Source organism: Zootermopsis nevadensis, unplaced genomic scaffold (assembly GCF_977971745.1).
Source record: "Zootermopsis nevadensis isolate Lab colony 2312 unplaced genomic scaffold, Znev_1.0 Znev_ptg000011l, whole genome shotgun sequence".
Taxonomy (NCBI): Eukaryota; Metazoa; Arthropoda; class Insecta; order Blattodea; family Termopsidae; genus Zootermopsis; species Zootermopsis nevadensis.
In genome coordinates this window covers 11,750,113-11,776,572 of record NW_028259143.1, presented here as the reverse complement: position 1 = coordinate 11,776,572, position 26,460 = coordinate 11,750,113, and the positions used below count along the sequence as shown (strand labels likewise).

The 26,460-nt window shown below is 37.9% G+C and overlaps 2 protein-coding genes across 2 annotated transcripts; one reads left to right on the top strand and one right to left on the bottom strand.

Moving 5' to 3' along the window:
• Nucleotides 1-64: 64 nt before the first annotated feature.
• Nucleotides 65-12,503, top strand: LOC147874056 (uncharacterized). The gene is made up of 2 exons (XM_087347287.1): nt 65-1,141; nt 10,389-12,503. The coding sequence occupies exons 1-2, from the start codon at nt 796-798 to the stop codon at nt 10,736-10,738; spliced, it is 696 nt and encodes a 231-aa protein (XP_087203413.1). The 5' UTR covers nt 65-795; the 3' UTR covers nt 10,739-12,503.
• On the bottom strand, nt 12,497-25,421 carry LOC110835452 (uncharacterized). The gene is given in 16 exon segments (XM_087347531.1): nt 12,497-12,898; nt 13,009-13,151; nt 14,275-15,998; nt 16,000-16,038; nt 16,951-17,090; nt 17,321-17,511; nt 17,881-18,071; nt 18,779-18,964; nt 19,753-19,886; nt 20,770-20,881; nt 21,168-21,295; nt 22,042-22,129; nt 22,465-22,567; nt 23,207-23,370; nt 24,361-24,932; nt 25,406-25,421. Coding segments are annotated over 14 exon segments (2,142 nt in total). The 3' UTR covers nt 12,497-12,898; nt 13,009-13,151; nt 14,275-15,920.
• Between the last annotated feature and the right edge of the window lie 1,039 nt (nt 25,422-26,460).

The following is a 26,460-nucleotide window of genomic DNA, read 5'->3' as shown; positions in this document are numbered from 1 at the left end:
GATTTGCCAACATTCCGTGGCAAAACTGTACTAACACTCTCCAACTCACATTTATATCGCGGGTTATTAGAGACATGGCACTCGCACATGACGACATGAATTCCGTCATGCAATGAACTTAGTGAATCATTAAACGTAAAGGACTCTAACATTTTTCTCTACTGATTAAATCAAAAACAAATTAGGTATTGTACACATAACGTAATAAATGCGATGCGTTCACCAGAATTTGACCTTTAACTATTGTAACCACCGCTCCCAGAGAAACCAAGACAGCATAAAAATATCCCATTCTTCGTTTTAGCGCGCAGAAAGATAATCAGGTGAAGTGCCCATTATTGTCCGATTTTAACAACAACAACAACAACAACAAATTGGTATGTGTCGAAAAATGTTAAGTCAAATACGTCAGTTGTTTCATGCGTGTGGACAAACAGAAGAACGCAGCTAATCCGGAGGAATGTGAGACCACTTGGAAGACGCTCGTGTAGATGGGATGATAACAACAAAAAGAATGTTTTGGTTTGGGTTGGATTCACCTGTCTGGGGATATGGGCCTGTGGCGGGCTTTTGTGGACACAGTGATGGCCTTGTGAGAAAGTATTAGATTCTCAGGATGTCAGGAGGAGTAAGTTTGGTCGGGGCGATTAAATTTATAACCGTAATACAACGGTTTCTTGAATTTGCGTATATCTGTGGAGTGCCTGAAGGAAACACTAAAATCGGCCATGATAGCCGACCTTGAAACCCGAAAAAGAAATGTCAAGGATTTGGAACGCTTCGAATTAATCCGTGATGTCGTCGCAGGTCGAGGTGGTCACGCCTGGCTGCGTGACGCTTGGAGCAGCTCAGACTGGTGTGTGCCGTCGTACGGTGAGCATGGAGTTCCTCGCGAAGTTGCTGTTGCTGCTGTCCGGGAGTTTCGCCGCTGCAGCGCGCTCCTGTCGACCTGAAGACGTGCATTTCGAGATGATGACCGGTTTCGTATACAGCGCGCCCAGCGAGATCATGGCCACCAGTGCCGGCGTTTTGCTCCTCAAGGACTGCTTGGAGCAGTGTCGCCAGAACGTCTCCTGCCATGCCATCAACTTCGAGACGGGCCTCTGCGTACTCTTCGCGGGTAATTCCAACGATCAGCCAGGTACTTACTGCCTACAATAGGGTTTACAAGGTCGATTCTTCGCCCCTCATTGATATTTTTACTACACAGTTCAGCGACAAATCGTGTCGAAAGAGGTAGTCATTCTACCTTAGATTCGTTTTGAATCGAGGTTACGTGTGTTAATATTATTATATGTCCATATATTGTATGACTTAGGAGCCGATGGACAGAAATTATCAGTAATAATTTTTTTATCGGGTCATAAACATGATTTTTCTGTAGGACGTTACAAATAAAGGATCTGACAACGAAAATAATTATTTCGACCGTATTGTTTTAGTGTTAGTTGTTTACATTGTACTTCGTGATCTCAGTGGAAACAGCTGTAGGGCTGTGTATTAAACTGTTTACAGTTACGCTTTTATAAATTGATATTAAATACCCAAAGTTTTAACAACTGTGCAGTTTCACAAGTTTTTGAAGGAGCTGAACGCGGGGTAGCGCCGTGGATTTGCAGGTAGATACTTTCCGGAGGAACATACTTCTTTCATCTTTCAGGTATCACAACCCAGAAAACCTAGATAAACATTTTTAGTGAGAATCTCAAATCTCATGTTGCGAGATTATATGATTTTTGTCTTATATTTTAAATGGACCCGCGATCAAATTTGAGTTAGCAATCTGGAATAATGGTATATTCAAAATTTCTTATCTGATGCGGGGGGGGGGGGGGTAATTACCATTCTCTGAACAGGAGAATCAGATATTCAACTGCGCTTTTATGAGGTCCCCATTCGTTTGGAAAGAAGGGTTTGAAGGCCTCTGACTCCGAGTTCAATTGGAACCCACGCCTGCCTCGGTGATGACTCCGCGCGACCTCCTTGATTAGCCAATTTAAGCGTCAAATGTGTGCGAGAGCGAGATGGTTAGGAAAGACTAACAGTTCATATTCCTTGTTACGTACTGTTACTGCTTGTACCCCGGATCTCAAAAGTACATCCCATGGAGTAATTTAATCCGGTCCGCGAGCTTGCAGTAAGTCTTAAAACTTTGTATACAGAATTTTCCTTACTAATCGTAACAGTCAAGTTTTACAGGAATTAAAGTGGGACAAATGAAGTACCCGTAAATGTGCTTGATATTCATTGCAGTTGTGTCCAATTTATGACTGATTACGCATCATATCCAGTAAAAATAAAAGTTAGATGGGAAATATTGTGTAAGTTTCCGCAAAATCGTAATTTACCCAATTCATAATATTACTTTTAGACACGAAAATAACCTACATCTGTAGCTTGTGTTGAACCCCTAGATAAAGGAACAATTGACATTCATAGTCCGGCCACCCAGCGTAGTTTACTGACCAATAGCTCGGTTGTGTACAAATTTGGAGACCCCTGGTTTAATAGGTACCTCATATCCAGCGTATAACTTGTGGAAAGTTTATGATGTTTTATTAATACTATCACACTACGAGACGTTTATTTTTTAATTTATTCAAAACGCTGAATTAACTGTGTGTATGAATTACGAATTTTATTATGCACGATCAATTTGATACAGCTAAGCAGGATGCAGTTTTATCATTTTAATAATACTGATCCGGTATTCGATTTGGATGACTGAGGAAATCCAAGATAAATATCAGTCAGGAAATATGGTGTCACGTGCACTATTCCAACTCGGTTCTTACGGAATAAAAGCCAGGTGTTTTCCTCTACCTGAAGCAGCTCGCTGATTTACGTTGTTAGATGCACGAAGGTGTTTCAAAAATAAGGTGAGGCCTTCATTTTTGTACAGGTACCCCTTCGTGTTTAATGTATAAGAAGACTTCGTCGGTTGTTTTTGGCCGGTGGAATTTTCAAGGGGAAGGCTAGGAGCGAGTCTCGGACCGAACGCCCAAACAAAAGAAATACGCTGACCGTGCCACCTCAGGTACACAGACTAGGCCCGTCCGCCAGCTTCTCCACCGGCCAAAAACTATTGTGCCAACTATACACATCGTTTTTCCACACAGTTGCCTCAGATGTGTTACACACAATGTTTACGTCTTTAAATCTGTTCACGTTAATGCAGATGGTATCCCGTTTGTTGGGGTTACGTTTCTGGGTATCTTAACAGAATTCAGAGCGTCAACTTGCAGCAACCACTGAACCAAAAGTGGCGTAGGTCGCGGTAGGCAAATAGTGTTCATTGTCGTATGTTGTTGCTATTATGTAAGTGTCTGTAGGTCTGTGTGAGCTGTTATTATATACTGTAGAGTGCTAACTACATGTTTCATGAAGACTTGAAGGATATTTTTCAAACCAGGTATGCAGAACACTAGGACAGCAAAATCTTGTTCAAGTGTTCTAACCTAAAAACAAACTGTTGACATTTATAATACATTATCGAAACCGTTAAACCAAACATCCGGGGCCAAAACATCTCCAGATTATGTGAATTTGAAATACCCCAATTTGCCACTAAGGTTTTTTTTATGCACGTATTTCGGCGACAGGTTGGTATTTAGATCTGCATGAAGACAATGACGAATGTTTGAATTTCAATCTCTGTTCGTATTTTGTTAATTTCAAGCGTGTTCAGTCCAGTCTGCAATGGCTTCTGATACCTTTGTATCAGATGCGACTTAAAGTTTTGTTGGAAATGTTTTAAATCATCTTTACACTCTGTAGGTTCTGCAGTGCAATCTTTCCATCAGGCATTAATGTGATCGTGATAAATTTTCTTGGTTGGTGTATAATGTACAAAATAATAAGAACAGTGGTGGTTATATTCATTGTACTGTCTGATTTTATCATTCAGAAACTCTGCATTTCGTGTGATTTTCGGAATGAACGTGTATTTACCAAAACAACATTAATCAGTTGATTTTTGCAACAAACCATGTTAAAATATTTATTTATGGTTGCAATTCGCTACAATTCGATTGGATAAAAATACACACAACATCGCTCAGACTATATAAGTGTCCACGCAGGTCGCGTCGTGTTGTAACCTGCTCCAGCCAGTCTGTCAGTTGTCTTTCAACAGTCGAAGTGCAAGGATGTCTTTCTCACAACTACGAGTGTTCATTCTCGTACATAACCTTGCATCTCGTTCTTACGTAACTCGAAACATTGAGTTTAGGAGTACATTTCCCGATTCTCGTACGCCAAACAAATCGACCGTGTCTCGTCTCGCGAACCGTTTCCTTGACGCAGGAAATATTTACTGGGTTGCATCAAATACGAAAACAGGAAAAGTGTGAATGCATCCATCGCTGAACGCGGTGGACATTTCAAAGACTTAATAGAACATTTTTTTATGATTTAAATGTAACTTATTCTTTGATAAATAGAACTTGTGTCAGTAGTGGGCTGTGTGACTTCTCGATCACTCTGTATTTTCTATGAAGTAGAAAACTTGATCTTCAAGTATTATTTAGACGAACTTCGTCCATTTTGTTTAGTTTGATATTCAACGTGTCATGCTTATCTGATTCTAAGTAAGGTCGTAGCTCCAAGGAGTTCAATACTGCAGAGTGAAGATAGAAGGCATGATTCGACGAATATATTCTCCATTGGGGCAGCCTATTTACGATCTCTCGATTTAGTATTTCTTGTATCTAAGAAGAATTTTAATAAAATCCTCCCACCTCTGCATGGTTGTCCTACGCTGAATCTTACATTCAGATTTTCCGACCACAATGTATGCAGTTTCTCTCTCTCTCTCTCTCTATCATGCGTGCTACATAGCCATCATGAAGATCAGTGGGAAAATAAAATCAGGAAGAAGGCATTTTTAAATTCTGTATTTCTTCTCCAAAGTGATTTGCTTTTTTATCAGTTTGTTGCACGGAGTGTAGACTATACTTTTCTGAAGAGTGAATAGAAGATTAACAGGTCCTGCCGGTTCTAAGTAATGTATAGGAAGTATTCAGGTGTTAATAAAATTTCGCGACATCCGATCGTGATAAGTGTAGGCTGTATCAATGCACGGTCTATAAGAATCGCAGACTTCAAAAGGGAATATGGCAGTAATGGGTTTTAATATTGATGATGTCTGTTTCCTGGGATGTTGCATCGTGTGGTGTGGCAGAAGTTCACCGAAGTTTCAGAGGTGCTTACTGCCTTCATCACGATAACATCCCAGAGACAGCCAGCCATATTCACACTCACTGCAGTGAGAACCTGAAATGTCGTCGGATTTTACTGTTGTCAGTTATGTGAGAGTCCCGTTAGAATTTAACGTTGAATGATTTATTTCGTATCCTCTTACCTCATCTTATTTCTTTGTCCCTTTCTTACATTTATCGCCCTCCCTCCGTTCTTCCCTTTCGTTTCTCTACTTCTTTTATCTTCTTCCATAAAATGAAAACTGTCGAAGAAATATGCCGTGGTTCGCGTGACATTGTTTGAACGTTTTCCGCGAGGTCCACACTCATTCAAATTTAGCGCCTGTACGGAAGGTCTCTGTATTTGGATAAAAATAATAAAAAGGTGATCTTAGATGACTATTTATTTTTAATTGTGGTAAATACCAAACACGGAGTTTTCCTCCGGGGGCTTCCCCGGTTTCAATTACTCCATTCACACACAGAAGAAGGCAATGGCAAACCACTTCTGGATCATCTGCCAAGAACGTATATGAACAGGTCCCAGTCCGAGAAAAGGATGGAAGGATCCTGTTCATATGGAACAGGCAGAACACTAAATACAATCACGCTAAATACCAGTATACTAGTCCAGAATGTTTTCAAAGTGACCACCTCCTACTTCAACGCACGTTTCGAGCCGTCGATCCATCAAATCTTGACAAGGGAAAAGAGGAAAGTCATTTCCGAAGCCTTCGAACTCTCCCTGTATGCGTGCTGCCAGCTGCTCCCGAGTTTCCAGTTTACCTCGCCGATAAACGATACTCTTCAAGAAATCACAGACAAAGAAATCTAACGGAGATAGATCAGGAGAACGGGGTGGCCATGTTACAGGTCCTCCTCGTCCAATCCACCTTCCTCGAAGTTTCCGATTTAGTTATGTAGTAATCTCCCTGCCGTAGTGAGACGGTGCTCCATCGTGTTGTTTCCACATCCGCACTCTCGAAGCCAGAGGTACTTCTTCAAATAAAAGTAGAAGTTCGTGTTAGATCTGCGTAGGTGGTGATGCAGAGACCTGCATTATCTCGCTAACCGTTGATGATCATGCCCATGTGGATATAACATTTTTTGCTTATAATTGCCACAATAATCAACTGATGAAGTTTTAACATTTCCTCCAGGTGTGTGTGTGGGGGGGGGGGGGGGGGGGGTCCGTAGTGGCCGCGCGGTCTGAGGCGTGGGTCTTGTGCCGCTTGGTCGCTGGGACCGTGGGTTCGAATCCCTCTCAAGCTGTGGATGTTTGTCCTGTGTACAGGTAGAGGCCTTGCGAAGGGCCGATCCCTCGTCTAAGGAGTCCTACCAAAATGTCTATAGATGAAGCCAACGAAAAAGTTGGGACCCGCAGTGCTCAGGCACTTGAAGAACGGGTCGTTCCCAGTATATATATATTTATTAATTTTCATGTAATTACCTATTTGAAGCCGATTCATGACACATTTAGTGGCACAACTAATCTCTTTGCAGTTTCTGATGTACTGTCGCCATCTTTAAGTGGTGAATAATGTCTTCACAAACGAGACTGTGCTTACTGAGACACGGGGCATAACCATTACGTCTATCGCGGAAGCTCCGTCATTGTGACTAGTCGAGACTGAATCGCATTCAACGTCTTAATAGTCTCTAATACCCAGTGCTGTTGTCTACAAACCTAATAAGCAATCAACCAATAAAGTTGTCCATTTTATTACGCTCAACTTTTTATATCATGCAGAACACGTAATTTATTGTACGATGAAATAATTCTGAAAATTTTATAAAGCACTAATTTAGCTGAAAATAACGTACGCATTCTACTGGACTGAGAAAGACAAAATTAATTTCGCTCAACTTTCAGTGTAGACCATTCATATCGAACTTCATGAATAACCAGTAATTTGTTGATCATATAAAACTTTCCGGCGGACAGACACACAGACATTGATACTGTGAGTTCAGACACGTAGTGCAAAGAATTTATAACTCCATGACGCATAATTCTTATCGAGGAAAGAGAAATTCCCAAACGTTCGCTACAGTTTTAGCAAGTGTCCCCCAGCGGATATCTTCATACACTCATACCTTATTTCCTTACGATAAATTTTAATAATGTCTTCCTTTATTATCTTAATTCTTATAATTGGTTCTTCCCTTAAGGGTCGTCACCTAATATTTCGTGAAGACTATGAATTATAGAGTTCCCAATTATGCAATTGGTCCCATCGCAAAAGAAATATAGAATACCAATTCTTCATTTGCTTTAACACAATGGGCCCTGTAAACGTTCTCAGAGTTTTATTAAAATTGTTCATTCATGATGAGAAAATTAAGTTGGAGACGGAAAATTTTCTAACGTGCATTTATTGAATTCGACGTATCCAAAGCTGGATTTACTGCCATCTTCGGGCGGTCGGATGCCCATGGTCACAACGTTTCCTGTAGTAACAGCCCTGAGATCGAACCCAGTTACGGTTTAAACTCAGGCCACATTTGTTAAGCGACTGACGAAAACCAAGAAATTTTCTGTTCAATCGAATGGAATAGCTCATGAATGAAAGTCAGAGAGTTTAACTACTTGGCAATTATAATGACCAATAGTGGTCATCAAAACATGATTTTTCTGGTGATAGGAACATAGAAATGTCAGGTTCGTTACAAAACCAACTTCTGAGATTAAATCCACTTAGAAAAATTGTGATAGTAGGGATATTTTATTGGCAGGTGACTAGATTAGTTGAAAAATAAATCAATAAAGTAACTCAAACACAGACAATTCTTAACATTTCTTAAGCAGACTACAAGAAATAAACGTCAAACCTGTAACCCAAAACACAAGACGTTCTTCAATTTTCCAAGTACAACTTTCTTTTCTTTAGATTATCGACACGTAAAATTTTTGGGAACATGGTAGTGTCAAAAGATCATTATGAAGTTTTGTCCATATTCACCGTAGTACCACAGAAGAACGCTTAGAATTTTAGGCAGAGAAAAACTGTTACTCTCTTAGACCAGCACCCAATTGTCAAGACCCCAAAGACCCAAGTCCCAAAGACCACCCATTGTCAGTTCTTTTCGTAAAAAGTCTTATATTTATTCGTAGCCACTGTAAGAAGGCTATATTCTGGGTCAATAAAGACGTGTGCATTTGTTAAGATAACATTTTACGGTAAAACGTCTCAAGACGAGACGAAAAAGTACGACGAAATAAGAAACGTAAACATTAACATACTGATTTTGCCTCGATTTTATATTACTTATGTTTATTTTAGAAAAAGCAGAATACAGAATATTGCATAGGGGGCCCCGATGGCTGAAACAAAAAATGTAAGGTAAATCCGGGAGAGATGCCGCGGCGGGAGAGACGCCGCATTTTCTAATTCGGTGGGTTCCGTTAATTCTATTCCGATGTCAGTACATTTCCTTGTTCAGTGAGCCAAGAGAAATGTTGTGAGTGGACGCAATGAAAATCAGTGCTGTTTTGCGAGAGTTATAACTGATTTTATGCGGTGAGTTTGATAATTTTATGCTCGAAGTTATTTCTATTGTTCATAAGATGTGTCTTTATTAGTTCCAATCGAAGTAACTATGAAATCACGATACATTACAAGTTCCCAGCGTTGCTGGTCTTAACTTTGCACGACGTGGCCGCCATGTTGGTCATTGGGTAAGGCAAGTGGGAGGGCGCGGCGTTTCTCCCTGAAGATAAAGAGAGACGCCGCAAGAAATTAAGGGAGAGATGCCGCACTTAAAAAAATACCGCATCTGATTTAAAAAATCATACATATACAATATAGGGTACTCAAAAATGCCTGGTCTATTGCATTATCTTATATTATTGAGGAAAATTAGTCCAGTGTTGAAAATACCGAGAAAATAATCAACTGCAAGGAGCAACTGGCTTCTGTCCTCACTGAAACAACCAACATAGAGGAAATGCGAAAGAAGCAAAGAGGAAAAAAGCAAAGGTGAACAGTCCGAGTACTTCAGGTCTACAAGGTTGAAAAACTTAAAAAAAGAAGTTCTAATCAAGAGACCCCTGAAAACTGTAACACCAACAAGTGCTGTGAGTACTGGGAAAACTGGCTGCATGAGTTCTGCTCTCCGTACAAATTTCATTGACTAACGCTTAGACTAAATTCACTGGTTTGCACTTAGACTCCAAGCAACCTCTGGAACATTTTTCTTTCAAGTTACTTGATAATTGAAAATTCATTTGAATATTCGTTAACTTTTCAATTTTAATTGGTATTCACATATTTTCTCCATTTTAATGTTAACATTAATTCATTAGTTTGAATAAAGTTCATCAGTTTTCATTTTCATTTGTTTCTTTTTGAATTCAAGGATGTTTTCAAAGAGCGGCATCTCTCCCGGCATGTCCGGGAGAGACGCCGCAAAGACCAAAGACCAAAAAATAACTAAGCAGAATGTGATTGCACAGAATCAAATCATTATTCAAGGCTAAACTACATTTCTATAGGTACAAGAAAACAAAGGACTTACGTGTTTTTGCTTTTGTTTTTGAATTTAATTTGTACAGATCTTAAAATTAATATGGGCTCCTGTCTAACACATGTGACTGCCATGAAGCTAACCAAACTAATTCCTCATCTCGCCACAAGAGGACTCGGCTTATTTCACATTGTTTGGTGCAATAACAATGTAGACTTTTTGACATTGTTGTTGAGTGTAATACACGTCAGACGTTTTGGCCTCTCGTCTGCACAGACGAGGAGTCAGTCTCTCGTTTCTGAGGCTGAGTGAGAATCTCGTACCTGACGAGAAGACGAAGTCCGGAGGTTTCTGACTCGTGCTTTATTAAATGAAAGGCGTCTGGACATCAGTTAATTTAATATATATATCAATCTTAAGCTTGGAATTAGTAAATTTGTGATGGTTCCAGGAACTAGCTTCTTTTCACTCGTCCTCTAGTACACACTGAGTACATTTTCGGTGTACAAACTAGGTGACTCTCCTTGCCACTGCGCGCAGATTGGTTCTGAAGTCAACCCACCGTTCAATCCACTGGGTACCCGAGACGCTTTCCAGGTGGTAAAGCGGATGGAACGTGCATCTTTTGCTACTGACATTCGTCTAATGCCGGGATTAAGAATATGCGAAGGTATACCTCCACTTTCCATACGCCGCAATGTCTTTGTGCTTAATTAATTACAGAGAGAATTTCACCTTCGAGTGCAGCGTGCTGGCTACCATTGCTAGTAGAAACATTCGTTAAGAGTAAGACAGACGTAAGACAGTCTCTAGACTTACTGCAGCGAGCCAACAAGCCTTCGAGAGAAGTGACCCCTGCAATCAGAGGCACAGCTGCGAATTTCCCGGAGTCCAGCATTTCTCCCGGAGGAGCCGGAGGAAACACCTCTTCTTCACCGAACTCGGTGTCGGTCGTGGGCAGGGACGGGAATCCGAACAGCAACGGCTTTGACACCAACAGACGCAAATGTGACCGACGTTTGCACGAGCGGACAACAATGATCGTGAATTACCTTGAAGAAAGTGCACGTTAAACGTCTGTTCAAAAGCACGAGAGAACAAGCTCTAATAAATGTACATGTTTTAACGCTCTCTTAATTACTTAATTATTATCGCGGGTAATATAAAACTCTTCGTCCATTTTAAGAAATATCAAGGCAATTTAGTCATACTTAAGGCTCACACAATCTGCTACCTGTAAAACTGACTGTGTCGTAGCCGTTCATGAAAACTTGCGTCGCTCTGTATAACGCGTAACCTCCTCTCTAGGAATGAATGTTTCAAAAGCAAAATCGCCAAACCAGAAGTGGCTGGCTTGTCAGAGTATGGACAACAAGATTGTCGTATTCTCAGCTTTGAATCACAAGAAGACCTTCAGTGGACACGTGGTCGCTGGTTACGCTTGCACTCTTGAGGTGTGTCTCATTCCCTACAAATGAGAATTGCATCTGATGCTGCGGTGTCTTGGGCTCCTGGCTAAAAGTTTTGCCGTGAAAATAAGTACATAGCAGTAACGAAGATAAAAGCTCAGAGGACTAATATTCAGGAGCTGATATTTCAGAAGACACAGAAACTCAATAAACGTACATCGTGTCAACTGCGCGTTCTCTCTTTGCACACGGTGAAAAACTTTGATTTTGAAGACCTTTCAATGCTCATTCAATGTAAGGGCAGACATGACAAAAGACGAAACGATGGAATTTCTTGCATGTATATTACTGCGTATTCTTCAGAAGCAACATTTTTAACTTTTGTGGGCATAGTAATTGATGACGCTACTCTATGGCTGTCTGTCAGTGAGAATTGAAGATCTCTTGTCTGCAAGTGTGAATATGGCTGTCTCATGGGTTTTTACTGGTAGACGTTCGCCGAAAACTTCTACCAGAAGACAACCATCTTCATGGTGACATTTCTTCGGTGGTGTATGCAAGAGTCCAGCATGAATTAATGCAGGAGCATTGCAAAGACATGGTATTTAAAAGAATTATGACTGCTGTAGTCAGTGTACCTGATTCTTTTAACGCCACGTGACCTAAACCAAAGACATTTAAAGGTGTTCCTTGACTAAATTCAAAGACGAAGTTGCGCGAGCTTTGTTTCATCATTATTAGAAGAGACCAAAGTTTTCCTTATCGAAAAAGGACAACCAGTCAGTGGCATTGAACGTTCAAATTCGTGACGCAAATTTCCAGGCAGTTGAATCAGCTAAATACCAAACCTCATGGGAAATGCCAATTTGTAAGTAAAATGAACAATGCCTTGCCCTTCTGGGGGTTATTACAGTTATTTCATTGACAGCTGATTCATAATTCTTGTCACTTTCAAAACTGCTAGAAAATATTTTATCAATAAACACAAGATGAGTCGTGGTTGGTGGTGGATGAACGCACTCAACAATTCCAGCAGCCATATGCAATTGTCTACGTACGTACACTTCCGTTTGAGCAGAGCATTGTTCTCAACATTTCAGAATATCTGATAGTCATTCAGGAGCATAGAAACAAGACGCTGAACCCATTCTGCAGTTTATACGAATTGTTCTAGGCCCATATCTAAAAATGTGAGTGGCTTCTTCCTAAAGACAAATATCCGAATCTGTGGCAGGGGGCAGCCGATCGAAAAAGATATATTTGGAAGCACGTTTTTGAACTGGCTGTCTCTCATAAAGCTGAATAAATGTACACAAGGAAACAGTTGACAGACAAGAAGCGTCAAACCGGAAGTGCAACACTTGGTAGCGGCAATGATGGCTCAATGGTCACTTTGGGTTTTCATTACAAATAAACATCCCATTTTTATAAGAATAACAATTTTATTGAACATGTTTTAACATACATTAAAAACATTTAAAAGTAGCTTATTTTCCTTGAAAAAAATAACAAAACCAATCATAACATTTTTTTTGTCTAACACCGCTTGTTGAAACGTCGGTTCACCATTTGTTTTGATATAACCCTGAGGGGGCGGACAGTACTCGTTCTGCTGTATGTCGGCTGCAGGCCCAGCACTGGCTGGTACTTTTGACAGACTATGCCGCCTGACTCACGGGTGTCATAAGTGCTGGTAAAAGACGGTCGTGCCTGTTGCAAACCTGGCATCCCATGCATGGCACCTACTCCGCCCGCCCACCAAACACTGCCGTAGATTCCGGCATATGTCGCATATTCTTCTTCACCCGGCGTGGCTGGCCTTCCCTGTTAAAAAAAACAATAATTAAAGACTATGGCGAAAGTTAAGTCCTTGTCAGATTTACAAAGTAAATGTTTTATTTAATGAATAATTTACTCAGATATTAAGGCACTACCCTCAGTGGTCCGTGGCCTAGTGGTTAGTGTCCTTGCCACTGGACCTGGACCCACAGTTCGCAGGTTCAAACCCGGTCGAGGGTGATAAAAATCCATAGCACAATATCCTTCGCCCCATGTCTTAGATTTACGAAAGGTAAACCTGCAAGCATGAGAGAATTAATGTTGTTCAGCAAAACTCAGCGGCTGTGTTTCTCACTCACGTGTATCCTGATCCCTATTACATGGCTGTAGCAGACAAAAATCAGGATTGACTAGAAATTGTGTGGAGGCAGTTGGCTGGTCACTCACTACTCACAAATGCACCCTACAAGACTAATGGGGACAAGTTGCCCGAGAATCTGTCCTGGGACGGGTCAATAGGCCCAATCCTTGTAGTAGATGATTATTATTATTATTAAGACATCTGTAGAAACTGCGTGTATTAAAGGTTTTAAAACAGAGTCTACACCCTCTATTTGGTAAGGTGTCTGACAAAGGAACGCAACAGAAATCGAGCCTTAAAACCGTATGTCATGTATATTCAGAATTATCAGGAATAGCGAGTTGTTTGAGTGTGTAAAGCTGCAAGAAGGTTTGTGGGTTCTGTCTGCTCAGAACGTCCTGCACACCTCCAATCTTATTTTCTATCTAATGCCCTCTGTTGGGGTTTCACAAATTATATCCCCGATGTTTAATGCTTAAGACATTTGGAAAAAAAAATTCAGGTAGTATTTACAATTAAAAGTATTCTGACTGACATACCATTCATTGACTTTAAATTGGGTTCACAGACAAACTTCTGGCACGAAGGTTACCTTGACATTTTGGGTCACGAGCCTCGCATAAAACTAAGCATTTTGAAATTACAGGACACACATATATGATGCACATAAGATTTTGAAAGCGTTGATGGAAATATTTGGTGGGCTTTGGTTCAACCCTACCGCTCCTAGAAAGCTAGGCGTCTTTAAAGTTTTCTGAATGTGCTGTTGACTGCTCTCATACTCCACTCTAACAAAATGATGACCAACCAGTGGAAGGTGATTGTTGTAGCTTGAACTGGTTTCGAACGCATTGGCTAATTATAATCTGTGAAATCAAAAATGGTATGTTTCATCTCCACAAATTGAAACCTTTTCCTAGAGTGGGTGAAGTTACTCGCTGGTGTTAGTTGGCAAACTTCCATGTCGCTCTGCAGCATGGATCACTAAAGACAGTAAGACACGAACAACACTTAATCGGCTCACTGCCATTATATAATATACTGTGAAATTAATACATACCGACAGCCTGCTGAAATCGACGTCATATGGCCAGATAAGGTGCCAGAGGATTCCCCACACCACCCGCAATGCGGCAACTACAATTATGGATGTGATCTAGAAACAAAAATAGTTGCGTCACCATGTGCAAATCAAGGAGAACAAAGATACATACTCATTACCACAACAAGCTCAACGTTCACATGGCCACTGATAGATGGCAGCACAAATAATTGATAGATGCTTTTCAGCTGACAATGCTGACGGATGGACTGGACGTCTCCGTGAGTTGATTTCTTTATTCTGAGCGGAAAGAATTCCTCATTGGAAGTATGGCATAAATGATAATAGCAAGATCGGAAAGGTTTACTCTTTGGAGTACACACAAGTTCTAAAGTCATTTATGTTGTTCGGAACAACATCAAAAATTTCATATGGATACTAATATATTGTTGCATGAGCAGTTTACATTGACATTTACAAATGGCAGCTAACAATTACTGGCTAAAAGGAGCAACAGACATAACAGATGGCCAAAACGTGCCTATGAGGAATTTTTGCTTATACCAAAGAATGAAGAACGCTTAATATACTGAAATAAGTATCAATCTACATAAGCCAGTTTAACATTTAACAAAATGATTTCTTCTTCGCATAATAAAACAAGAATGCATGCAATTGTTTAAAAAGTCAATGTAGAGTGATGAAATACCCTGATAACAGAGCAATTTTATATCCTTATTGCATTACATGAACTTTCTAATATTGATAGAAGCATTTCAGGGTCTTCATCTATTAAATCTTTGTTCAGGAGAATGAGTCACAGTTGTTTATTTACTAATAACATGTTGAATATCAGTGAACAATCATAAGTTAACACACATCCAGTGCTTCTTTTCCAAGTGACAGAAGTCTGATCTGCTTATACAACAATGTGGTTAAATGTACCCACAAATTATGATGGATGTGGAAGCAAAATCAGTATCATAACAAAGTGTAAAACGGGGAAAATATGCATAACATATTTATTACTACAAACAAGCTAGTTGTGAGACCAGTAAAAGATGTGCATGTAATATCAAACTGATTTATGAAAATTACAGCGAGGAAAAGAATTGGACCGAACAGGTTTAGGGTTGTACCCACTAGCAGATATTAGTTTCTGTAGTACATAAGGCTTTAGGCGACGTTTTTTGAGATCCATTTAGAAATGTTTTTGTAAATTCTTATTATAGATTTCTTTAAATATCTGTTTTGAAATCAGCTACAATAGAAAATAAGTATATATGTGAAAAGGCCTGTTATACACATAATGAACTGACTGCATTCTAAAATAATTTGTCTGATAAATAAATATACTGAAATTAACCTGGTTCTGCAAATAAATATGATAACCTTGCAAATGGATTCCAAGATCTCAGAAGAAACTCCTGCCTCCATCTTCAAGGCCACTTTGGCCTTAATCTTGGGACGTTACAAAGTAAAATATTACTTCATAATTTCTTAAACACAAGATTCTCAAGCACATCCACAGGTATTTAATATATCATCCGGGTTACACGTCTGTTTAAAAATCATATTACGACTGTACAAGAAAAGAACTCTGTACTGGTCAATATGTCAGAATGTCAGTATTAACAAAAATAAATATTGCTTGATCTGACACATCACCAGAAATTAGATGGCAATAAACCAGCCGGAGGAGGAATATGTCCTTGCTTTAAAATCTTCTGCAAAAAAGCTTGAAAGTCGACACACGGGTCCACTTGAAACTGATGGAGTCACCTGTAAACATAATAATTCATTACAGATCAATGTTATTAGTATTAAGAAGCTTTGCATTACATTTTACTACAACCTTTTACCTAACATAACACAAGACCTTGAAATTATAAACATTACAAGCAAATCAACTCAAGGATAGAGTGGTATGGAAACAGGTTATGCACGGCCAGCAATAGGATTCATACAAGAATGTAAGAAACTAAAATATTAAAAAATCATTGGGGAGACAAGGGGCAATGTGGAAAGAACAAGTGAGGGGAAGATAAAGAATAAAAAGTATAGAAATAGAAATATCGGAGAGAATAAAAAAGGAGCACTCATGGGAAAGGAAAGAAAACTGAAGATGTGTGATGACTGAAACATCAAATGACTGTGATGATGACATTTTCACACTTTTAAAAAGAAATATGATCAGCAGGTAAACTCAAATAATATTTAGGAAGTACTGTTATTATTGGCTGACATTTTAAAGAAAGGAAAAACTAGTTTGGTTGTTGGAAGTAAAGATTTGTTATTGTACAGATTCCTTGGAACTGGTCTGGGTATTTAATTAATATTAATAGTTATTAAGTAATTCAATACATAAGTTGAACAGTGGAATAACAGTTACACATCCAAAAGGATAATAATTAGTTTTGATATTACACAATCTTGAGATTGTGACAACCATTAGTACAGCCAACGGAGAAATAGTCTAAAATTTAAATATATCACTGTCAGTAAAAGCAAACTATAGCTTTAAGAAATTGGACCAATAGGCAGAAGCAATATGAAGTAAATAACACACATGTATTTATATTAGCTCAAATGAAGCTGTCATCATTGCTGGGTGGAAGGGAGATTCTGACGAGATATCTCCAAGTAAGTAATGCATCTATACTAGAACCATCCTCTGAAGCCTACAAACAATACCTTTTCAATTTTTGGGAAATATTCTTTGCAAATAAGATGCAGAAGTTTCTGAAACTGCTGTCCATAATGAGAGTACATGGCATTGCCTGCTACTTCCAGAAAATCATACAGCAAAGTTGCACAGATGTCAGGTCTTGGATCTGCAGAAAAGAGAGCACAGTTACAATATATCACTTGCTGCAACAGCAACACACTAACAGTCCCAAAATCACAGCCCTCATGTCAAAGCAAAATGCATGCACAGCTTATAAAGAAAACATATAGTAAAACAAATTTAAGAATTTTAAAACCTGATGTATTCAAAGTTACATCCTACAGGAGTTCTAATTTGTGATCTGACACACAAGGAGATGAAGCAGGAACTAGTTACCCATGTTGAGTATACGTGAGATCCAGTGCCAAGTATGTGAAAGTCCTTGGGGATGACTCTTGTTCTGCTGGTATCTACATGGTCGCGTTACTAGCACTGCAGTATACAATCGCATTATTCCAGACATACGCTTTAGAAATTTGTCTTGTTTCTCCACCTCACCATTTTCATTGTAATGATAACCTAGTAACCTGTAACAGAACACAGTTCTTAATAAAGCAGCAAAAATTGTGGTCATGGCTGATCCACTGTATGAGAACTGTGTTTGCAACATCCTGAGTATGAAGCAGGTTACTTCAACATATCAGCCGAAGTTTTACTTTGTTTTTCAGTCCCTTCAGGTAAATGCTAGAATATTACATTAAAATAGGCTGACTGCATTCTTTCACATCTTTTTCAATTTATCATTTATAGACATCCTACAAATCAATGCTGTTTAATCATTAATCATTAATTTTTCTCACTTGCACGTTCAACAACTTGAAGCAACTCAATACATGATTAATATCTGCACAATACCTTTAAATACATATAACAGTTTAAAAATCAAGATAGCCTACCTGTAATAGTCCTCACTGGACTGACCTTCCACCTGTGGCATGAATATGGGAACAAAGTAAGGACATTCGCTATAAAAGTGCCCTAAAATAAGTTGTCCAAAGTCTGGAAAATCTGCCCATAGAGCCTCAATGACTGCAGCTATTGCAAATGCTGCTTCAGGTTTACTGGACACAGTGTGTTCACCCTGCCACTGAAAACAGTCAAAAATAACAAATTTCACTGAGACCATAAATGTGTTTCACTATATTACATTTTGCATACATAATTTTCCCTCTACAACCCAAATCCATGATAAGGTCCCTTTTTAAAAAGTCACTAATTACTTGACTAAATATCTTTGGTGCTCAGTAAGAAGGGGCCTTAAGGCAAGACAAACAGCATTTTTATTTACTGTCCACAAAACAACTGCTGAAATATACTGTTATTAAACTACTGGGTGAACAGCAACACACTTCAACATAAATCTATCATGATTAGGCTGTTAATCATGTCTCTTATCATCTCAGGCTCTACGAACCAGTGTCAGCAGTGGCCGCCTCTTTTGAGGTTATTTGGTAGGACTGCTTAGACGAATGATTCGCCCGTTGCAAGGCCTCTACTGAACACAGGACAGCACAACATAGAAACATGCAGAGAAATAGCCATGCCTTGAGTGCGATTCGAACTCACGGTCGCAGTGTCCAAGCGAACAATGCCCACGCCTCAGACCACATGGCCACTGTGACCTGCTGTTAATTGTGTGCAACATAAATACTATACTGAAATAAACTCATATGATGCATATGTTTTCAAGGCCTTACAATTCCACAATTACAATCTATGAAAACAACAGCTCTAAAACCTGTAATAAAAAGAATTAAAGAAGGAAACCAGCATATTCCCAAAATAACTACCCACTACAAACTTCTTTGCCAGCAGATTTTTACAGAATATGATGCCTTCTGGATGTGAAGAAGCTATAATCTGGCTGTGCACAACTTCCACAGGCTGACCAGAAAAAAGTCTTGAGAGTTTCAGCAGCTTATCCTGAAGATGTTTTGCACTTATGTGAGAAACAGCGTTTACTGGGATGTTCACAGCTTTCTGTAGAAAATAAAATAAAATTAAAGAAAAATCATCTCACAAAAAGTATTATCACACAACATATTTCCATAAGAGATGGGGAAGACTTCACACCCCTGACTTAAGTACACATTCTAATGAATATGAGGCAGAAGATCCCAAAGGATGGGTCTTCTGTTCAGCTTATTAAACCTTTTCCTTTTTTAACCATAAGATAACAAGGTGATACCTTAAATTTTATGGCACTGAAATACAGACAAAAGAATGATAAAAATACCTATGAACTATATATAAAACATGTTTTCACACAATCATGTTAAAAGAGCAACATTTTAAAGTTATGTCTGGCAACTTTCAGTCAGAGAAATTATTCTACTGGACATCATGCATACAAATGTCATTTAGTTGTGTAATAATTAATTTTTAATTCCCACTAGCCACCTTGGTGTAGATCTGTGCATTTAAAGGAAACAAAACTGAAAGTACAACCAACGCAAGAACTTACAAAATAAAAGTGGTGACAGTTTATGATGATGGTGCCAAGAAGAACTCTTGTCTTATACATTTTCCATTGTATAATGAATTCTTCTTGGGCTACCAGCCATGTCAAAACGTTGGTGTTTTCTCAATTAAACCACCTGACATGGCTGGTAGCCTGAGAAGAATTCATTATACTTAGTTGCCGTGAAAGCTTCAGATCATACATATTGCATTGTAACATTAAAAACTGATCATGCCAATTATTTTGCACACTACAATTAAGTTCTTATTACATACAATATTATACTTAACACTGTAATTACATTTACCTGGCATTCAAATCTGAACTTCTTTAATCTGTCATCTTTCTGCAAATTCTCGTAAGAATTTTCAATACTTTGAAGATGCTCCTGCAGAGATTTGTATATATTAAATGATTCTTTATCCACAAACTCATTCAAGTCTGAAAAAAATAACACATGCGATAGTTAGTACCTAATTTTGGAATGTTACTGATCGGCTCTTGGTAATGTCACACTTGCAGACACAAAATCATATATACAATTGACTGAGCCAGAGGACTGATTATTACTCTCAATTCTTTGCTGCACATGTACATTGCATTCATCATGGGTTGAATATATACAATAAAGATTCCAGCCCACAAAATGAATACTTAAAAATTAATTTCTCTAGGTATATACCAGACATCAAGATGGCATCTGAGCTCACCACTCAGTATTACTGTGCCTGCCGAAGACCACACAAGACATAATTACAAGTGAGTTCCACAACTGAAATTCCAAGAATGAATCAGAATTTGTAAAAGAAAATTAATTACAGCAATTGGAACTGGTCACACCAACTGATTTAACCCCAACTTGTAAATTGTATATATATGTATAATTAAATTAGCAGCTTAGATGAGATTAGTTCATTTTTCTGGTCACTGGTGGCAGTACTACCTTACAGAAGAATACCATAAATATAAGCACTCAGACAACATATTCATTGCTACCAATATTCATCCATCTCAAAATATCAGTAACAACTGCACTGTTATATAAATTATGAATATAATTTTAATACAGTCATTATAAGATGGGACATGGTTCTCACATATGCAAGTGGAAATACAGAAAATTGATTTTTTCACCACACCACATTTAGAGGCTGTGCATATCTGACAGCAAATCATAAAGAATGTAGCTCAACTTTCAACCCTAGAACTGACAGAATATACAGTACCACTTTTAAACTCCCCGTGAACTTAATTTCTCGTAGCTAAAACAGTGTATAGGTTATGTGTATAAAAGTATGTAAAATTTAATATATCTTATACTTACTGAATGCATAATTGCTTGATTTTGAAAAAAGGATAAGCCCTTTGACCAACATGAAGGTGAACTGCAAATGATTCTGATTTGTAAGTGAGAAGCATGCAAATCCTTGACACGACTGAGAATTTCACAGTCTTACATTTAACATGTTGAAAATCTATTTTCCTACATTTACAGCACAAAACAATGAACTCGCCATTTACCACTATACACTAACTGTCTGGAATGGAATTCTGGTGCAATTGAAAAGCCACAAATGGCACTGTAGTGTGTTAAGTGAGGAATAACTAACCCATGAATCATCTCATATGAAAGACAATGCAATCAGTGGCTAATGTACTACACATGCCTTGGTAACTATCACAGGAGTGATCAAAGGACACCAATTATAAATGAATGCTTGCCTTCAGAAGTTTTTTCGATTCTACTGCTTTCGTGGGCTCAGAGGATGGTGAAGTCTGTGCCTTCACATCCTCTTGCTTTGCTGTACTGGCCTCAACTGCTGGTTTATCATGTTGTTTATTAATTTTTTCTGCAACAAATTTGTATGTTTGTTGTAAAGACAGGAAATTAGAAGTTTAATACAGAAATTCTACCATGCACTCAATTTCTGCTATCCGCCTGATCTCCACATAAACAAAATGAAAGCATTTCATAGTCTGGCAGAATCACATATTAGTTGGATTGTGGTTATAATGTTGATAGCAATTTGGGAATTTCAAAATAACTCAATAAACCTGTTATAATTAGTACTGACTTTCATTACCGTGACTGTTGTATGGATGTGACCTTCAAGTTGTATCAATTCTTATGAACAGTGTACAATATGCTTTTGAGAAAGAAAGTATTAAGCTCTCATGAGCTCTGTGTTTGGTTGCTGGCATCTGCTGGAAATTATGATGACATCTCCTCTTAGGATGACCTCTGCTTAATTAGGTATAAAATATAAAGCCTAGACAAGATGAATTTGTTAAGTTGCCTGACGGGATAACCTCCCATGAGCAGCAACAGACCCTAGTTTCAATGGTCGAGGCTCCCGCCACAACAGAACCCTGTTAGCGTTAGCAAAATTCCCGTTTTAGTTATAAGGCTCTGTTTACCAATTCCAGCAATGTGTTTCGTACGCAGGAATGGTGTTACCTAGCAAGGGACGATATCTTGCGCTTGCGCAGAACTCCGCCCTTAGTTAGCTTTTTGGTTGGTTGGTTAGATGAATTAGTTGGGAGGTAGCACCAGTTTCTTGTAAATATGGTTCACAATTCATGTTTCACAACTTACCGCAGACTTTGTTTATGGCTCCTAAGATGTCATCAATCTGTTGTACAAATTCAGAAGCCTGAAGGTCCAAGTTGTTAATTTCACCAGTCTGTAAATTTAATTGATCTTATTTCATTATAATTATAATTTATAATTATTAAATATCAAAAAATATACAAAATGAAATACTAACTGCTGCAACTACATACCATATCATGTGCTCATGAGTTAAAACTCCACATGTTCTAGATCTTCGTATTATCTGGAAGTCAGCTTCAAGCACCTAACACAGCAGCAGCCCAGAACTGAACCCTACTAGCCCAGTCAGTTCACCAAAGACTCAAATAGGGATTACTCAAATAGGGATTACTAGTAGTAGTATAATAAAGATAACTTATTACACAATGCACAGCTGGAAAAGTAATAAATATTATAGATTCTCACCTTGTACTCTCTGACCAACTGATCCATGGCTGCATGAAGGCTCTTCAGTTTGGAAGCATAATCAGAAAACTCAGCTGCAAAAGCTTGCTTGTCTTTACATTGCCTGAAATAAAGCAATATTATATAAACCAATCTACACAGCACAACATCCCAGAAACAGTCATCCTTCAACATCTTGTCAAAGCAGGATTTTCCTCTAGTTTAGCATATGTGAAACTGAGAAGACACATATTCAGACCAAAAGGCAACTGCTGCGCAAGTCACATATAAACTACAGCCCAAACCACGGACTGTGATTTCAGACAACAGATTTTCAATAATTAAGCGAATGGTAAAACATTTTTCTCAGGAAGTGAACAGTTACTGAAATGGTCAAGAAATATTCTGCTCTTACAAAACCCCACAGATTAAGACTATGTTCAGGTAAGCCCACCAATGGACTCTATTCTGAGCAGCTGAATCCAGTTAACCCTATCACATCATATTTTTCTAAAACAAATTTTAATATTATCCCCCCCATTTGCACCTATGTCACTCAAGAGGTCTCTTTCTGTAGGTTATTCATTCTCCTTGCTGTAATCACCCTAGCAATGTTAATTGAAGAGTACTGTGTGATAACACTTGTATAGGATAGGAACAAGAAAATGGGGGCCAGCAAAGAGATGGAAGATAGGGAGAACTTGAATAACACTAATTTACAACAGATACAAGAACTTATTATACCTGACCACTAACAACATACCTTGATGCTTCAACAATCTGTGCGCATTTTGTCCGATACTCGATATAATACTGATGCACTTTGTCAATTTGGATCTTTCTTTCCTTTATTATTTTTCTCTCTTCCTCCTCTGCTTCTTTCTGTCTTTCTGCCTCCTTAATCTTTTCATTCAATTCATTTATACGCTACAAAAGAAAATATTTACAAATATAACTGTAGTAACAACTCACATCTTAAGTATGGATCAATTCATTTTTATGTTAAAAATTATTATATATCAGTGAGTGAGAGGACGATTGAGAACGATGAATTGGAAAGTTTGTGGAAAGAAGCAGTTGTAGTATATTTTAAGGTATTACCCTAGCATTTTTCTGTGACTACATAAAAGCATCAAAATACTGTGTATGCTTGAACTTGTGATCAAAACTTACCAATGTTCTACTGTGAGGGAAACCAAATAAATATATAATTGGAAAATTACCATCTATTGCAGAATATTAGGTTGTAGCAATAATCTTGGTAATAAGTGTCTTAAGTATTTTATTACTCAGAGTTGGCATATTTCTTTCTGCTGTAATAATATACAGTCTGTGTACAAATGACAAAACTGGCTACATTACAAGATTAAAAAACTCATAGTATGATTATACAACTGATATCTCATTATTATTTTGAATTTCTCTTTTCATTTCATAGTGCCATTCAAATTAAATAGTACTTTTTCCCAATGCTCTTCCCCAGACGGAAAGGTGTAAACACTCACATACAGCATGATGCATATTAACTTATAAGTTTCAAGTAATTAAATAAAATATGAAAAAACAATGCTAAGTTTTGTGTGGAAGCCATCAGAATGTCTCCATTCTGAATGTAGTTTCTTAATTTAAAGCATATTTTCAGCATATTAGGTTTGGAAAAGTGAAATGTTATGGGGAGAAAATAACAGTATGACAGAAGACTACATACTATTGGGAGAAAAAAAGGTTCTATTCTTTCACATAATAAAGTTTCCATAATCTCAACTCATATACAGAATAAACCATTATGATGTAGCCTGCCAAAGAGAAGGAATACAGGTCATACCTGGAACCCACTCCTAAAAAGAAAGAGGTAACCTGATACTGCATAATTACGTATATGTTCAAATAAAATCTTGTGCACAAAGTCTGCCTTACTTGAGTATGCTTTTTGTGTTGTTGTGCCAACTGCTGTTGCCTCTCATTTGCAAGAATCTTATCTTCCTGCAGTTGGCATAAAATCAGCTGCTCATCTCGAAGCACCTTTGCCTGGATCTCATGCTGGAGGTACTGATGTTTACTGTGCAACTCCATTAGGCGAATTTGAGAATCCTTCACCATGTTCCAAAAATGCTCATTTATGGAATCTTTCACTCTCCTTCGCCGCTGCTGGTCCAGATCATATAACTGCTTCATAGTTGACAGTGATGAATAATCCGCTCCTCCAGCACATTCCACATTGTCAATACATGAATTCATATTACAATTTATTGCAACATCTGAAGCATACAAATTGTTTGTAGAAAGGGAGGGAAAATTTTCACTCAGCTCACATATTTCTTCACTTCTGTTCTTCAAAAGATCATAAACAGCACATTTGCTGTTTGGACCAAGTGTAACATCTGTTACAAATTTGCCAACAACTGATGCTTTGGTTAAGGCTATAGGCAAATTCCATCTAGTCCCAATGCAATATTCGGCATACTTTTCTAAAATCAGAATAAAATGCTCTCAAAATAAAATACCTGTAAATGACATAACACAAATATTAAACTACAAAGGCAACCTCCCTTCATAGATATTCAAGTGAACGGCTAAACAGAATTTAATTACAAGCTACAGATCATTCATACAGCTAAGCCACAGATGTAGAACATGTCATAGCACAAATATAAGCTACATCTGTAACACATTTATATATTAATTACATAACTTACAATCTTTTTTCTGAAACACAATACATTTTCATTATATGTTTACAAACACTTGAACAATTTAACAACACAGTATAAAGAACTCAAATACGAAACCCCTTAATCACAATATAAAAATGTTTAAGCCAGTATCTCCTGTCTCATTCCTTCTAACCAACAGAAAAATGTATAAATACATGTAACAATGGTGATGGTTCCAATGGAATGTAAATCAATTCTATTCTATTCAACTTACAATTAATTTTCTCATACAACACTGCTTTCCAAACTGTGGTACACCACCATACTAATTACGACCAGAATTACCAACATCTAAATTTAAAGAAAATTACCCTATGCAATTAATATTCTTAAAATGTTGAAGTTGTTGGCGTTTAAACATCTGTGCTTCAGGGAGGGGGGGGGGGGTCCTATAAAAATTATTACACAATTGTACAAAAGGAGAAGATAATAAATGTGTAGACTATATTATAACTGTTGTTAGATGTCTAACATCTTATTTATAGAAGAATAATCGTTAATGTAAGTCGTTTATTATCATTTTCATAAGAAGGCAGTGAGCGTAGAGTCTGTAAATCCTTTACTGCTATGGAAGTTATTTCATCACTGTCCACAAAAGACCACCCACCACTGGATCCAATCCTGAGCCAGTTAAATCCTGTTTCTCCAACATCCACTTTAATATTATTCTCCCATCAAACCTACATCTTGCAACTGGTGTTTGACAATTTATAACTATAATTATGTATTTCCCATTTTTCCTCATGTTCTTTTTGTTTAGCTCATTGCATCCTTGTTTTAATTACCCTAATGACAGTAAAACATGAATAAAAATTATGAAGATCTCCAGTCATTGTTACATAATCTCTCTAGTGTCAATTTTCATCAGCACTTTCTTTAAAAACACCCTCAAGCACTGAAAATTCAAGTTCTTTATAAAATAAAATTAACAAGACAAGATATGTTACATTAAATTACATATTTTTTTCTGCTCCGTGTCTCAATACTGATAAGTGATGCATCTAATAGAATGTAATGGTGTTTATTTAGGACTCCTGAAAGAAACTATTGTCCAAGCACTACTGAAAATTCCACAGACCAAACTGTGGGGAAGCCAGTTGAAGAAATTTGGAATACTGAAATTTGTTTCTGACAGTCAAGATGACTATCAGGAAGAAAGGGAGATACAAGAAGCTGTAAAAAACACCTCACTGGACATGCAGTACTAAAATTATGGGCACGTAACATTAATTACGTTCAGCAATTCATTGCATTTAATTTGGAAAGAATATAAGTTATCGGCAAATATTTTATGCTTAACTGC